At 35.3% G+C, this 17,980-nt stretch overlaps 1 protein-coding gene across 1 annotated transcript in view; it reads left to right on the top strand.

Moving 5' to 3' along the window:
- Positions 1-12,904, top strand: part of LOC143246812 (uncharacterized) — a 75,526-nt gene extending 62,622 nt beyond the window's left edge. Inside the window, exons 13-18 of the mRNA XM_076493981.1 lie at positions 2,065-2,459; positions 3,552-3,702; positions 4,408-4,497; positions 7,821-8,016; positions 9,906-9,987; positions 10,357-12,904. Coding sequence (XP_076350096.1) covers positions 2,065-2,459; positions 3,552-3,702; positions 4,408-4,497; positions 7,821-8,016; positions 9,906-9,987; positions 10,357-12,073 — 2,631 coding nt within the window. The 3' untranslated portion in view covers positions 12,074-12,904. The remainder of the gene's footprint in view (positions 1-2,064; positions 2,460-3,551; positions 3,703-4,407; positions 4,498-7,820; positions 8,017-9,905; positions 9,988-10,356) is intronic.
- Positions 12,905-17,980: the final 5,076 nt, after the last annotated feature.

The following is a 17,980-nucleotide window of genomic DNA, read 5'->3' as shown; positions in this document are numbered from 1 at the left end:
TACCTGATATTAGTTAGTGGTATTGTGACATACTGTTACAAACCATTACTAGCAGACCCTTTACTTGGTACGTGTAGGATCAACAGGTAACTTTTTAAAAACCTGTATTTGTCTGTTCTATAGTGGTAACTTATCTGATATTAGTTAATGGTATTGTGACATACTGTTACAAACCATTGCTAACAGCATTCCAAACACTGGATTTTACTTACCTCTCAGTAGGTACAGAAAACTGATGAGGAATGAGACCCTTTACTGACGGTTTCCAAGACAATGTAAAAATATCTATTTTAAGTCAATAGAAGTGATAAGTACACACTTTACATGTATCAAATGTATATTTTGTCAAATTGGGATTATTATAAAAATCTGAAACATGAACATTTATTTCAATAGGTTTGAAATCAAGTTATGAAATACCCCTTGGAGTGTGTATTTTGAATAATCACTAGTAATACAATAAAGTTATTATTCAAGAGTAACATGTGCTTGACGTCTCAGTAGTGGCTTTTACATCAGTAACTAACCTAGTGTGTCAGTACGTGTAGGACCAAGTAACTTTACATCGGTAATTAATCTAGTCTGTCAGTACGTGTAGGACCAAGTAACTTTACATCAGTAATTAATCTAGTCTGTCAGTACGTGTAGGACCAAGTAACTTTACATCGGTAATTAATCTAGTCTGTCAGTACATGTAGGACCAAGTAACTTTACATCAGTAATTAATCTAGTCTGTCGGTGCGTGTAGGACCAAGTAACTTTACATCAGTAATTAATCTAGTGTGTCAGTACATGTAGGACCAAGTAACTTTACATCAGTAATTAGTCTAGTCTGTCGGTGCGTGTAGGACCAAGTAACTTTACATCAGTAATTAATCTAGTGTGTCGGTACGTGTAGGACCAAGTAACTTTACATCAGTAATTAATCTAGTGTGTCGGTACGTGTAGGACCAAGTAACTTTACATCAGTAACTAACCTAGTGTGTCAGTACATGTAGGACCAAGTAACTTTACATCAGTAATTAATCTAGTCTGTCGGTACGTGTAGGACCAAGTAACTTTACATCAGTAATTAATCTAGTCTGTCGGTACGTGTAGGACCAAGTAACTTTACATCAGTAATTAATCTAGTGTGTCGGTACGTGTAGGACCAAGTAACTTTACATCAGTAATTAATCTAGTGTGTCAGTACGTGTAGGACCAAGTAACTTTACATCAGTAACTAACCTAGTGTGTCAGTACATGTTGGACTATGTAACATTACAGTGTAACAGTCAGTTGTCGTAATACCATGATAACTGGCTTGTTTAACTTATTAGTCTTGTTAAATTCAAACCCATAATCTTACTTCAGAAGGTTTTATCACCCGTTGTAAGGCAAAAAAATCTTAAAGAAAATAGACCATATACTTTATTGTAATAAAGCCTTCCATACAGTAAATTATATAGTTGAACTAATTCTAACATTTATTAACATATTTGATTGTAGAGATATTAAATATTTTAACTTCTGTGTAAAAAAATTGTATGTGTGTGTGTTGTAAGTTACAGGAACCCATACCTTGTTGAATGTGTATGTTATAAAGTACATTGACTAGTATGGAGAGATATGCAAGTTATTGAGGTTAGAGTGTATTTCATGTGTAAGTTAAAACTTGTTTAAAATTACAGTTGCAAGATACTGTATCTTATCTGATATGATAACTTTACCTGTGAATATTATTTTGTGTCAGCCACGACCTACATCTATAACACGACTGTTCATGACAGCTTAAGGTTTAAAAGATTATGTAAATTGCTAACTGCAAAATTTTCTCTTTAACTGTAATTTTTTTTTGTACAAATGAGGCTAAAGCAGGTTATACTATCACAAAGAATGCATATTTGAGTGCAGAATTTTATGACGTGAAACATGTAGTGACCGAAAATAAAGCATGACTCAGAAAGTTTGAGACATGCTGTTAATAGAAAAATGAATGTTTTAATTGTTCTACAACAGTTGTAGTGAAATATTAGTGCAGTGTGATGTGACTGTATTTTAAGTGTGGGTAAATCACTTTTGTAGAAGAACATGGAGAAAGAACTCGTTTCTTCGACCCTCGGAACACCCGTGATCATGTCGGCTGACACAGCATCTCCGGGAACACCTGTTGACACCACTGACCAACATCGATCTCATCTGTTTGACCTGAGTTGTAAAATATGTACAGGCAAAGTGGCTCCTCCTTTAAAGGAGCCAGTAGTTAAAAAAGTGCATGTTGCTCATACAATAGCTGTGGAAACAAAGGAGAAACCTTCTTCAACCAAAACTGATCTGGATATTAGAATAGCTGAAATCCTACGACAGGGAGAGTTAGAGTTTGTTAAGGAACGACACAAACGTTCAGAAAAGAATAAACACAAAAAAGATATAGTGGAGGAGAAGTCTGATCAAGAACCTAGTTCAACAGTTTCGTTTGGGTAAGTTAATGTCTGTTAAACTTAGTCAATAATGTAATCTGTCCTGCTAAAGAAGTGACAATAGAGGAAACATTAGTACAGCGGTAAGTCTATAGATTTACAACACTAAAATAAGGGGTTCGATTCCCCTCAGTAGGCTCAGCAGATAGCCCCATGTGGCTTTGCTATAAGAAAAAGCACAAGCACTTTGAAGTTGTATGTGTAAATTCAGCACTAACAGAACTATGACCCAAAAACTTCAAACAGTTTCTGTTCCTGTTCTTTTCAAAGATCTACTAAGAGAAACAGTCAATTTTACTAATGTACATTTAACCAAAAGTGAGCTTGTCAGAAATTTTGTACGATAGGAATATGAGCAAGTATCGACTGAAGTTGTGGCTCAGTTGTTTGTTTGTTTTATTTGGTGTGTCATCTGTCTTCTTATTGTTTGTTTGTTTTATTTGGTGTGTCATCTGTCTTTTTATTGTTTGTTTGTTTTATTTGGTGTGTCATCTGTCTTCTTATTGTTTGTTTTTTTATTTGGTGTGTCATCTGTCTTCTTATTGTTTGTTTGTTTTATTTGGTGTGTCATCTGTCTTCTTATTGTTTGTTTTTTTATTTGGTGTGTCATCTGTCTTATTGTTTGTTTTATTTGGTGTGTCATCTGTCTTCTTATTGTTTGTTTTATTTGGTGTGTCATCTGTCTTCTTATTGTTTGTTTGTTTTATTTGGTGTGTCATCTGTCTTCTTATTGTTTGTTTTTTTATTTGGTGTGTCATCTGTCTTCTTATTGTTTGTTTTTTTATTTGGTGTGTCATCTGTCTTCTTATTGTTTGTTTTATTTGGTGTGTCATCTGTCTTATTGTTTGTTTGTTTGTTTTAGTAGTTTATTGATAACAGCAATTAATGTACATGTGGAAGGTTTCTGTCTGATTGTAACGTCCAGTTTATGTAGGTATTCAGTGGTTTTGAACAAAGATTATTACTATGTAGTGTGTTCATTTACTCTCTTACCTGCTCTGTGATAGATGAATTCTACTTGGATATTGTTGTGATTTATTACTTGTTCAAGTAACAGAACTTAGTTCTGTCCTAAATTAAAAAAATTTTCAGATCTCCTGACTCGGGAAGTACCACTTGTAGCCAGATAAAACCAAGTAGAACCCAGCCTTCTGTGTGGAAAGGATTCATCTACATGCAGGATGTAGCCAAATTTGTTACGTCTGCCTACAAAGTATCTGGCCCTACAGACTTTCTCACACAGGTAGCTGTTTAAGGTTATTCTATACCAACTGTTCAGTTTCATTTTTCACAAACCTTTAATATATTATCTACATAACTATTTTTTTTCCCTACTTAAATTCCTATTTGCTTTAATAATAACATTACACATGCTGTCTAATTACTGTATGAACAAACTGAACAAAGCTAGGGTATTACAATCAAATCTGTTCCTTGATCTTTTAGTTTTTACACGAGTATACTGACTCGGGAGAAGTTCCTACAACAAAATCTGCCCCTTGTATTTTGTCACTAAAGTACGTTTAAAAAAACGATAGATAAATAATTTATTTCAATTACATATTAGTAAAACAGACTTAAAATTTAGTACATATGCATTCTGGGTCTTGCTGCTCTGTTTTTGTTTTGTGATTTTCAGGATATTCCAGATACAGTACAGGTGTTTCTGTAACTGTCAGGATATTCCAGACACAGTACAGGTGTTTCTGTAACTGTCAGGATATTCCAGATACAGTGCACGTTTCTGTAATTGTCAGGATATTCCAGACACAGCGCAAGTTTCTGTAATTGTCAGGATATTCCAGACACAGCGCAAGTTTCTGTAATTGTCAGGATATTCCAGATACAGTGCAAGTTTCTGTAATTGTCAGGATATTCCAGATACAGTACAAGTTTCTGTAATTGTCAGGATATTCCAGATACAGTATGAGTTTTTGTTATATTTCAGGATATTCCAGATACAGTGCAGGTTTGTGGTCGTGTCACTCAGGAACAGATCTGGGATTACCTTGGCAGGACTAAACAGTCAGGAAATAAGGTATATTTTACCTTTGTGTGTTAATGAAACATTTTACACAGATAATGTTATGCTACACACTTAGATAATGTTATACATTCTGTAACATTTAGTTCTGTAGAGAACTAAGATTCAAACTTTACGTTGGTGTAGTTCACAGGTTTTCACGGCACAATAAAACTTGTGTCCAAAAATATCCTTTTTTGCACAGATATTTTTTATTAATTAAAATTAGAATAATAAAGGTGAAACCAGCAGGTTTAATTATATATTTTTTCTGAATAATCTTTTTAAAACTGTATGTGTGAACCTTCTTCATAAAAAGATATATTAAAACTTTTCTATGTCTAGTGTTATTCAGAGATAAAAGTTAGTTAAATTCATCGGTGATAGTTTAATACTGTTTCGTGGGTGGAACACAAGGAAGATATTCTATGACAAAATGTTGATTTCACATTCCCTTCTTCAGATGGATGAAAAACCTATTAAACATTGTTTGTCAAGTTTGACTATTGTTATTTGTGACAGCTAGGTCTAATTTTGAAACTGTTAGTCAGAAACTTTATTTTTCTGTAATTTTTCTCCATGTAAACATTGTTTAATGTAATGCTCCTTCTATTGCTGTGATACATAACATTATCTAGCATTGTGCTTTCTATTTTATGTATCTAATCCTTACAGAATGTTACTTACAACACTATGGTAATGATTCACTGGTTAACAGCTGAATGAGTCAGGGTGAGAATACTTGTAATCCACATGTACTTATACCAAGTGCATGTCATGAGGGTTCTGTTGAATGAACACACTGATCAAATTTAGGGTTTGAAATAACTGTCATGCAGTGTCTTATCTACATGGAAAGAAACCACAATATGGTACAGTGTATGTTAAATCAGTTTAGCAACACTCAAAGAAAGATTTCATAAAACAGTGTATAGTATAAATACACTGTGTATTAAGTTTTGTCATCGTGCCACTGTCCACAAAGCTAGAGAACTACCAGTAAAGGTGAGAGTTGATATGAAAGTTTTATGTGATGCTGGTTGGACTTGGACAAATTACTACAGACTTGAAATGGCCCCCAAACACTGTCAAGTACACCCTAGATTGTAAGACCAAGACAAGTAAATTTCAAAATAGTAAAGGAAAAGACAGAACACCTAAACTCAATGATATGGATGCTAAGTGTTTTTGTTTATGTAAACTTTAGGACAAAAGGAAGCGTGACACTGATCTCAAGCATGAGATAAACAACCATGTACCAAATGATAGAAAAGTGTCCAGATCTACAGTAACAAAGACTCAAACCTTTATTTTGAAGTACAAATGTTGTCAAGAGACTGAAATTTGCTAAAAAGTACAAAAACTGTTGATGATAGGAAAAGGTTGTTATGAACAGATGAGTCCACGTTTGAAATATCTGGTTCAAAGTGCAAGTTGTACATCAGATGGAAGAAAGGTGAAAAATACTTACCTCAGGGCATGGCACCTATCATGAAACATGGGGGAGTCAGTGTGATGGTTTGAAGGTGTGAAAAATACTTACCTCAGAGCATAGCACCTATCATGAATCATGGGGGAGTCAGTGTGAAGGTGTTTTTCTCCTGATGCAACAGGAGTTATTTATAAAATAGGTAGAATAATGGACTGGTACATCAGATACTGTCATGGTATACTCAGTGTTTTTCTGTTGAAGCAACAGGAGTTATTTACAAAATAGGTAGAATAATGGACCAGTACATCAGATACTTTCATGGTATACTCAGTGTTTTTCTGTTGAAGCAACAGGAGTTATTTACAAAATAGATAGAATAATGGACCAGTACATCAGATACTTTCATGGTATACTCAGTGTTTTTCTGTTGAAGCAACAGGAGTTATTTACAAAATAGGTAGAATAATGGACCGGTACATCAGATACTGTCATGGTATACTCAGTGTTTTTCTGTTGAAGCAACAGGAGTTATTTACAAAATAGGTAGAATAATGGACTGGTACATCAGATACTGTCATGGTATACTCAGTGTTTTTCTGTTGAAGCAACAGGAGTTATTTACAAAATAGGTAGAATAATGGACTGGTACATCAGATACTGTCATGGTATACTCAGTGTTTTTCTGTTGAAGCAACAGGAGTTATTTACAAAATAGGTAGAATAATGGACTGGTACATCAGATACTGTCATGGTATACTCAGTGTTTTTCTGTTGAAGCAACAGGAGTTATTTACAAAATAGGTAGAATAATGGACTGGTACATCAGATACTGTCATGGTATACTCAGTGTTTTTCTGTTGAAGCAACAGGAGTTATTTACAAAATAGGTAGAATAATGGACTGGTACATCAGATACTGTCATGGTATACTCAGTGTTTTCTGTTGAAGCAACAGGAGTTATTTACAAAATAGGTAGAATAATGGACCGTACATCAGATACTGTCATGGTATACTCAGTGTTTTTCTGTTGAAACAACAGGAGTTATTTACAAAATAGGTAGAATAATGGACTGGTACATCAGATACTGTCATGATATACTCAGTGTTTTTCTGTTGAAACAACAGGAGTTATTTATAAAATAGGTAGAATAATGGACTGGTACATCAGATACTGTCATGGTATACTCAGTGTTTTTCTGTTGAAGCAACAGGAGTTATTTATAAAATAGGTAGAATAATGGACTGGTACATCAGATACTGATTCATCCTGGTGCACCCAGTGGTTTGTGTATTATTGATAAATGATTCTAGTACCAAGAAGATAATGACCCCAAACATTCATCCAACCTATACAGAAATTACTTAACTAAGAAAGAAGCTGCAGGAGTCCATTAAGTGATGGAATGGGCCCCATACAGCCCCGATCTCAACCTAGTGGAGCAGATCTGGGATTTGATATATGAAAAACTCGACAAATCAGTGGCTACTTCCAAAGAAACCTTATGGAAACGTATTAGATATTTGTGGTAAAATTCCAAATGACATTTTAATTAAATATGTTATAACAATACTTGAAATTCTGTCTGTAGTTATTAAAGTAAAAGGGTGACACACAAATTATTAACTGTTTGCTGAACTTGGTCACTTCCACCGAGTTTCTGTTTTACTAGATACGAAGACTAATAATTGTTTATGTTTCACTAGTGATCATCTACCTCCCATTGTTCTTTAGAAGTAGCCTGAAATGTAATTTTTGACTTTATCCTAACACTTTTGCACAATACTAAATACAAAAAAAATAATTGTTTATATTAGCAAATATTTTAGTATCTTTAAAACATCTGACACAGATTATCACTAACTGTAACCTTCTAGAAATTATTACTGTTTATTCTGTATTTTGTAGGAGTTAATTGTAATACGGTTTCAACCTGCTAATGATGAAGAGAAAGTACCTTACGGAGCATTTTATTCTTACCTAAACTCTCGTAAACGATTTGGTGTTGTTGGAAACGCTTCCAAAATGATAAAAGATTTCTATATACTACCTCTACCTTCATATAGTCCTGTACCAACTGTATTAATGCCATTTGATGGTCCTGGTAAGTTACTTGTCTGTTTCTTCCCCTTAAGAGTTTGTTTAATACCTTTGTTATGGAAGTTTGTATCATATAAAAATATAGTTATATTACTTCTTTTAGCTTTTCTATGTATTTGTCATTATACGTCTTATATCCTCAAGAAATATTCAACAGTGCAGAAATGTGACATCAGTTCCATTGTGTGAAGGTTCTAGAATAAGCCAGTGTCACACTGTGCTATAGTTTAACTTAAAGGTCCTGAATTAAGTCAGTGTCACACTGTGCTATAGTTTAACTTAAAGGTCCTGAATTAAGTCAGTGTCACACTGTGCTATAGTTAAATTAAAGGTCCTGAATTAAGCCAGTGTCACACTGTGCTATTGTTTAACTTAAAGGTCCTGAATTAAGTCAGTGTCACACTGTGCTATAGTTAAATTAAAGGTCCTGAATTAAGCCAGTGTCACACTGTGCTATTGTTTAACTTAAAGGTCCTGAATTAAGTCAGTGTCACACTGTGCTATAGTTAAACTTAAAGGTCCTGAATTGAGCCAGTGTCACTGTGCTATTGTTTAACTTAAAGGTCCTGAATTAAGCCAGTGTCACACTGTGCTATAGTTTAACATACAAGTCCTGAATTAAGCCAGTGTCACACTGTGCTATTGTTTAACTTTAAGGTCCTGAATTAAGGCAGTGTCACACTGTGCTATAGTTTAACTTAAAGGTCCTGAATTAAGCCAGTGTCACACTGTGCTATTGTTTAACTTTAAGGTCCTGAATTAAGCCAGTGTCACACTGTGCTATTGTTTAACTTAAAGGTCCTGAATTAAGTCAGTGTCACACTGTGCTATAGTTTAACTTAAAGGTCCTGAATTAAGCCAGTGTCACACTGTGCTATAGTTAAACTTAAAGGTCCTGAATTAAGCCAGTGTCACACTGTGCTGTTGTTTAACTTAAAGGTCCTGAATTAAGTCAGTGTCACACTGTGCTATAGTTAAACTTAAAGGTCCTGAATTAAACTAGTGTCACACTGTGCTATTGTTTAACTTAAAGGTCCTCAATTAAACCAATGTCACACTGTGCTATAGTTTAACATACAAGTCCTGAATTAAGTCAGTGTCACACTGTGCTATAGTTTAACTTAAAGATCCTTAATTAAGCCAGTATCACACTGTGCTATAGTTTAACCTAAAGGTCCTGAATTAAGCCAGTGTCACACTGTGCTATTGTTTAACTTTAAGGTCCTGAATTAAGGCAGTGTCACACTGTGCTATTGTTTAACTTTAAGGTCCTGAATTAAGGCAGTGTCACACTGTGCTATAGTTTAATTTAAAGGTCCTGAATTAAGCCAGTGTCACATTGTGCTATAGTTAAACTTAAAGGTCCTGAATTAAGCCAGTGTCACACTGTGCTATAGTTTAACTTAAAGGTCCTTAATTAAGGCAGTATAACACTGTGCTATAGTTAAACTAAAAGTCCTGAATTAAAGTAGTGTAACACTGTGCTATAGTTAAACTAAAATTCCTGAATTAACCCAGTGTCACTGTGCTAGATTTAAAGTCCTTGATAAAGTATATCTGTTTCTCATGCAGATGTTGTCTGTTTGATTGTCATGTAATTATAACTGTAATAACTGTAAAATATGATACCATACGTGACACTTGGAAGGTTTGGAATAAAACAAATCAGATACCAATCCACATTCTCCTGTGAGAAGGTAAAGAATAGCCCATTGAAGATTACTTGTATATTGGTTTTGGTTTCTGTCTGAATGTAACAAAAGATTAGTTTTAAAACATCCTGTTTGAAGTACAGTATAGAGTGAATATTGTGTGAGTTGGGTACAGTAACTTAATTTGTAATAAATCAGTTTTATTATAGAAACTTTTCATGTAACATCACCTATTTTTCAGGCTTAAGTCCTTCAAGACCCCATATTCTCCTTGGTGTGATAGTTAGACATAAAAATCGACCACTGAGACAAGTTACAGAAAGGTATGAACAGTCCTAAAACAGAATTTCAATCAACTGTAGATATGATAGCAGACAAACTGTATGCTGTTGATGTCATCTGTGTTTTTTAATGTAAATATTCCAATATACGTCAGTGTATAACTTGTGTAACGTTCTAGTTCAGTGTGTAACATGTACATAGCAGTAAGTAAGTTTATTCTTTATGTTTTATACCCTTTAATCTTCAAACATTATGGTTAAACTGAATTTAATAAAATTTAAGTTTAATTAATACAGAGTAAATTCCCTCTTTTGTTCAGGGGTCTTGTGGGCATTTGGTCGTGATGGGAGTTCTTTGTTTAACATATTGTACAATCTGGATGTACACAGATGTATGCTTGTCTGTTTCAGCCATCTCCATATGGAGAATGCAGATCCGTATGAGCCATCATACACTCCACCCTTAGAAACCTTTCCAGATGAAAAAACTCCCAAACTTACTGATGACCACTTTAACACTTTTCACACATCTGCCATCAGAAAGCGGTCAGTATCAGATAGTGGTGACCCCACACGCACACCTCCAGTAGAAAAGCTTTCACGAGAAGATGACTTTGAAGATGTTGCTATCAGCCAATCTAGAGAGAGTAATTTTGGAGTGTCGCAGCCAGTAGGCAGCTGTGATAGAGACAAGCCCGAAACGTGGAAAAATCGGGCATCGTTGACACGTTCGTCTTCAGCCACTGAACAGTTTCCTAACTCTGTTCAAACACGACTTGAACATTCCCCACTGTCCAGTCATCATAAAGAAAATTTAGAAACTGAGAAGATGGAAGTTGAACAGCCAAATTTTCAAGGTGTAGGACACACCTTAGGAACTATACAAGGGCCTATAAATCAAAATGTCACTTGCTCAAGTAGTCACCAGATTTCTGCTACACCATCATTAGTGACAAATAAAGTGTGTAGTTCCCAGAAAACTGTAGAAAGTAATATTGGTTCTGAACAGCATTTAAAGAAAGAGACCACAGAAGGCATTGATGACATTTTCACAAAATTATCATCGGGCTTACCACCCAACTTACGAACCATCATAAAAGCCATCAACAAGGTTACTCAGCAGTTTACTAGTGGTACTCTTGCAACACAAAATGTTGGTCAGAACACAGAAAAAACATCTTCAGTGTCTGAAAGTCAAGAGAAGGTCTCGCGGGTTTCCGTCGAAGAATCTAGACAAGAGACTTCATTTAACTCGGACAAGAACAAACTCCATCAAAGTGTATTGTCTACAAAAATTCAAGATCAAAGAACTCGAGTCCAGACTACTGACAATAATGTAGTTCACAGCTCGCCTCACGTGATTCCTCCTGTTGGGGAACCCATAAGCCTCCCTCAGCATGCTCCTCCAGTAATTCCAGCAAATAATAGCTCTTTACCATACAAACCAACTCCATTACCGTTCAATGATCCAAATGGTGGAGCTGAGAGAAGCTCCTTACCTTTACCACCAAGAAAAACACCGCTGGTGGAGCCATTACCACCGGGGGTTGACCCAGAAGAGCTGGAGAATTCCCTCACGTCCCCATCCTTTCCTTTGGTTCCTTGTTTACCAGGACCCGTAGGAACGACTTTGGGTCCACGACTTCCACCTGCCCCACCTTGTAATGCAACTGTACAACCCCCCCTTCCACCATGTGATCCCTCTGGTTTAAACTATCCCAGACCCCCACACTTTGGTAATCCTTTTCCAAGCCCTAACATATATCGCCAACCTGTGAGACCACAGTTCTGTCCTCCTCTGCAACAACAACAACAACAAATGGGTGGTTATAATTCTTTTCGGCACCCTTTTGGTGGTGTTGGTGAACATTACCTTGCTAATTCCACAACAAATCGGGCATCATTTGGCAATGTTCCAAGACATCCTAACCCTGCTGAATGGCCAACAAATTGGAGACCACGACCGTGGGGTAGCAATAACATGTGGAACGAGCAAGAACAGATGAGGAGACAGGAGTACAAGCATGGTCGAGGAGGTGGAGAGGGTAACTGGAGACTGAAAGACAAGAGGAAGCATTACCAAAGTTACGAAGGCAGCAACGGTAGTAAACGAAGGAAACACGACTGAACTCTGATTATCTGCTTTTAATGTTGTACATCAGAAACTATATCGGCCTTTCATTTATCATAATATTTTTCCTGGATTTTTAAATAATGGTTTTATCAATGTAAATTTTACAGAAAGTTCGTTTTCTCTAGTGATGCTTACGTAAACACCACTGTCACTTGCACAGTTTGTTTATTTTCATTTTCTTGTTTTAGGTTAATATGTATTGATATAAATACAGTCCTGTTACCTTACTCAGTCTATAAACATTTTAAAAACATTTTAATGCTTCTATAGCAAACTAAAACTGATGAATACATACTAAAGGATTAAAACATACAAAACATTAGAGTTCAACATTTTCTGATTGTGACTTCAGACTAAGTTTGTGATTTTGTGTGGGAACCTTGTAAATATTGTGTCCTCTCATCGACAAGGTTTAGAAATAACCCAGTGTATGGTAATTATAATGTTAAGAGTTATTGTATCCATTTCTAAGAAAATAATGTATAATGTTACTTTATATATTCTGTGACCATAAATTATGTATCCAAACCTTTCCAAAGAATTCTAGCCTCAAAGTTTTCATTTATTTCTAATCATCAGGCTAATACATAGAAACACTGTTCACACTTGAACAAAGCTGTTGCTTTATTAGTCTGTGTGTTAGGCCTTGTGTATAGAAGTTGCTACAATGTGTACATATATATAATTTGATAAGTAATGTAGTGATATTTTGTGATTTTTGTATATACTTCATTGAGCCTGGTTAAACTGCCAGGTCCAAACCCCATGTCAAATGTTGATGTAAACATTGAACCTGCAACAGACATAAAACTGATTTTCTTGGAACGTAAGTTTGTATGTTACTTATTCATTTGAATGGATCAGAGACCTCTAGTGTTAAAGGAGAACATTAAGTCAGACAAACCTTTTAGTTATATGCTTTGAAAATAATGGTTAAGTACTACATGAGTAGACACACAGAAATCAAGTTAAGTCCTTACACAGTGTAACGTAACTGTTTCTGCAGTTACAAAACAGATCAAAAAAAGAAAATTCTTACACTTACGAGAAAGTCTACCACTAGTATATCACAGACTAGTCAAGAGTAGTCAGTGATTTAGTTAACTTACAAGAAAGTCTACCACTAGTATATCACAGAGTAGTCAGTGATTTAGTTAACTTACAAGAAAGTCTACCACTAGTATATCACAGAGTAGTCAGTGATTTAGTTAACTTACAAGAACGTCTACCACTAATATATCAGAGTAGTCAGTGATTTAGTTAACTTACAAGAACGTCTACCACTAATATATCACAGAGTAGTCAGTGATTTAGTTAACTTACAAGAAAGTCTACCACTGGTATATCACAGAGTAGTCAGTGATTTAGTTAACTTACAAGAAAGTCTACCACTAGTATATCACAGAGTAGTCAGTGACTTAGTTAACTTACAAGAACGTCTACCACTAATATATCACAGAGTAGTCAGTGACTTAGTTAACTTACAAGAACGTCTACCACTAATATATCAGAGTAGTCAGTGATTTAGTTAACTTACAAGAACGTCTACCACTAGTATATCACAGAGTAGTCAGTGACTTAGTTAACTTACAAGAACGTCTACCACTAATATATTACAGAGTAGTCAGTGATTTAGTTAACTTACAAGAACGTCTACCACTAATATATCAGAGTAGTCAGTGATTTAGTTAACTTACAAGAACGTCTACCACTAATATATCACAGAGTAGTCAGTGATTTAGTTAACTTACAAGAAAGTCTACCACTGGTATATCACAGAGTAGTCAGTGATTTAGTTAACTTACAAGAAAGTCTACCACTAGTATATCACAGAGTAGTCAGTGACTTAGTTAACTTACAAGAAAGTCTACCACTAGTATATCAGAGTAGTCAGTGACTTAGTTAACTTACAAGAAAGTCTACCACTAATATATCACGAAGTAGTCAGTGACTTAGTTAACTTACAAGAAAGTCTACCACTAATATATCACGGAGTAGTCAGTGATTTAGTTAACTTACAAGAACGTCTACCACTAATATATCAGAGTAGTCAGTGATTTAGTTAACTTACAAGAAAGTCTACCACTAGTATATAAGAGTAGTCAGTGATTTAGTTAACTTACAAGAACGTCTACCACTAATATATCACAGAGTAGTCAGTGATTTAGTTAACTTACAAGAAAGTCTACCACTAGTATATAAGAGTAGTCAGTGATTTAGTTAACTTACAAAAAAGTCTACCACTAGTATATCACAGAGTAGTCAGTGATTTAGTTAACTTACAAGAAAGTCTACCACTAATATATCACAGAGTAGTCAGTGATTTAGTTAACTTACAAGAACGTCTACCACTAATATATCACAGAGTAGTCAGTGATTTAGTTAACTTACAAGAACGTCTACCACTAATATATCACAGAGTAGTCAGTGATTTAGTTAACTTACAAGAAAGTCTACCACTAGTATATCACAGAGTAGCCAGTGATTTAGTTAACTGGTTTCATATTAATGTCATTGAACTCAAATCTAAAAGTTTAAAAGAAATGAAAGTGAAGTGTGCCATGTTTTTTTACCCTTCTGTCTTAGTGGTTAGTGTTCAAATCCATGTTACCGGACATGTTCTACCTTTTGGTAACAAGATCATTATAATATGTTATTCAGAACTGGTGGTGTTGACTAGCTACCTTTCCTCTGGGTCTGAGTTAGGGATGGCTAGCACAGATAACTCTGATTGTAGCAGTGGGTGAACAAACAAATCTCCTTCGTGTATAAAAGTCTTAAAACAAAATAACACATCTAAACCATTGGAAATTTTCTAGTTACTATATAAAAAAATTATAGTAATCAAACCAGTGAGCTCTGGGTGTTTTAAAGAGTGGCCTTTGTTAAGTGTAAAGTTTTTAGATGGACTATCTCAGTTCTAACTACCATAAGAACCAAAACTGACGATTTAGTGGTGTTAGCTTCCAGACTTAAAGTTGGAACCACACACACACTGGATGGCTACGTTATGGAAACCATGAGTACAACAAGATGGAAAGTACTCTTTCCTGAGCTATTTTTATTTTTCATCTCGGGCAAAACTGCAACAAAATATCCCTTGTTGGACAGCTTCCGCGAATCTAGCCAGTGTGATGGTTGTCAACACACAGTGTAGCATGTTTACAGTAAAGTTTGTTATTTCTGTGTGGAATTGTTTAACTATCCATATATCCTATTTACCATGTTAATTTATTGAAAGAATAGGTTTACTCTGGTGTTTATTTAAAGAATATTTACTTTTTGTTACATCCTAAAGGATAAGGTTTATTTATAGTTTTTATGAAGTAATTTGTTTGTTGGAAGACTAGGTTTTGTGAGTTTTACTTAATTGTATGACTTATTAAAGGATTTATCATTGGAAGTGTTTAGTAAGTTGTTTTTCTACATAAACTAAGTAGAGCCGAGACTGATAGCTGTTCTGAAAATATGCAGTATATGTTCTGATGAACTTTGGCTTTCAAATCAATCTCTTTACGCAGTGAAGATTTGAACGTTAGGGAAAACCAGATAAAAGAGTTCTTAAGTCCGACATGGCCAGATGGTTAAGACACTCGACTCGCAGTCCGAGGGTCGCGGGTTTGAATCCCTCTCACACAAAACATGCCCGCCTTTTCAATTATGGAAGCATTATAATGTTATGGTCAATCCAACTATTCGTTGGTAGAAAAGTAATCCAAGAATTGGCGGTGGGTGGTGATGACTAGTTGCCTTCCCATTGCTAAATTAGGTACGGATGGTGCTCCTGTAGGCCCGACATGGCCAAGCGTGTTAAGGCGTGCGACTTGTAATCTGAGGGTCGCGGGTTCGTATCCCAGTCGTGCCAAACATGCTCGCCCTTTCAGCCGAGGGGGCGTTATAATGGTACGGTCAATCCCACTATTCGTTGGTAAAAGAGTACCCTAAGAGTTGGCGGTAGGTGGTGATGACTAGCTGCTTTCCCTCTAGTCTTACACTGCTAAATTAGGGACAGATAGCCCTCGAGTAGCTTTGTGCGAAATTAAAAAAAAAACAGTTCTTGTCTTCAAAAGAGCTTAAGTTATTACTAGGGAAGTAATATTGGGTTATAAAATATCTTTAAAAAACACCTTAAAATGGTTTCAGTGGGAGGGAGAGATGGTGTTATTCTGATAAGTGTTGAGAAAAAAGTGTCGTTCACACAGTTATCGGTGTCTCGATAATAACAATATAGTGATGCTTGTTGAGCTGAACCTTCACTCATGGCTGAAGATTCAACAGTTTCTCCATACTATTGTTTAGCATCATATCCTCTGAACAGTAGACTTGTATGTGTACGTTTTAAACATATGTAACGATTCATTGTTACAAGAAATAATTATTGTAAGAATATGTTATATAATTTCCCTAACACTAACCACTTATATTAGTGTATCTCTATTTTTTATAGTGAGTATGTAGTTAGGGTAGTTTTATGCCACCAGGTGGTCAACTACATTATTTTTTTTAAACTGTCAGATAATAGATCAGGAGAATATAAAACTATACGAGGCCAACGGAATCATGGGAAGAGGGCCCTCACGAGCAAAGCTTCCCCAAGCAAAAATGAAAGTCATGTCTTTTCTGAAAGTTAATATACAGGTTATAAGTAATTTGATTTAGTACGTTGTATTTAATATAAGGTTCCTCACGGTAAACATTTAAAGTGCAACTTTATCACTATTGTGAAATACTTAATGTTGTTTTTTTGATTGGCTGTTTACTTCGATATGATATATTAGTGAAATATATAACTTGCTACAGTCAGTTGTTAAAACGTCGTCGTATTTTCGAGTTCCATCAAGACTCCCCAAATCTCTAGCAGCAGGAGTGGTTACGTGCAATATATAAGAAAATATCTCGGGAGAAGACGTATGATGCTCTCACGTCAGAATTTGGATTTTTAATTTTAATTATCACAAAACATCAAAAACAAGAAAGCAGGTTCCACCCCTAACGGTGCTTCATGATGGAGAAACCATATCATGAAACCACGTGGACCGCTTCACGTGGTAACATCATGTTATAGAATTGTGAGTCGCAGTGACTGGCCGTTTTACAAACTGTTAGAAACGATAATATGACAAAACATAAGAAACAACAACCAAATAATTTGCATGTGAGACAATTAACACTTGACGGTTTGATTGAGTTGTTCTCAAATATCCAAACAAAAATTTGGTAAAAGAAGAAATACAGTTAAGTTAGACAGATACCACAAGAAATATTATTGGGTAACAATAACACGCAGAGATAACTCCACTACTTCTAAAATTTTGTTTGTTTTTAAGCATAAAACGACATAATGGACTATCTGTGCTTTGCCTACCACGGGTATCGAAACCCGGTTTTAACGTTAAAAGCCTTTGGTTTCTGAGTTTTGAGGTTATTTCTGAATATGCCCTATTTTTCTTCCAGACTTCTTGCTTGAAAGAGTCTCCAAAATTAAAAACCAAAATCGGTCGAGTCGTTAATAAAGATACTTATTACAGCAAGAAGAGTGAAACGGCTTTCACTTATTAAACAGTTTTTCATGTACTGTGTGATGTTTAATGTAATAACAACAGCTGTCAGTGATTTACCTTTCACCAAATCATCCTTCCTAGTTGTGTCAGTAATTCATTCATTTGATAGAAATTGAGTTTTTTTTAGTTCCATGTTATCCATTTGATCGGAAACATTCGTTTCTACAATACTATATTTTAAGGAAAACTGGAACCACAGGAGATATAACTTTATTTGTACAAAGACAGGACCTTTCTTAGAGGTTTATTTCCTGGCTGTCCTTGACAGACGCGCCATCTTTAGCTAGAACGTCTAACGAAACGTTGGTTTTTCGTTTTGTTGCAGAAACACGCACACAGG

This window comes from Tachypleus tridentatus, chromosome 3, assembly GCF_004210375.1.
Source record: "Tachypleus tridentatus isolate NWPU-2018 chromosome 3, ASM421037v1, whole genome shotgun sequence".
Lineage (NCBI taxonomy): Eukaryota > Metazoa > Arthropoda > Merostomata > Xiphosura > Limulidae > Tachypleus > Tachypleus tridentatus.
The sequence above is the reverse complement of the archived record's forward strand: the minus strand, read 5'-3'. Positions and strand labels throughout refer to the sequence as shown.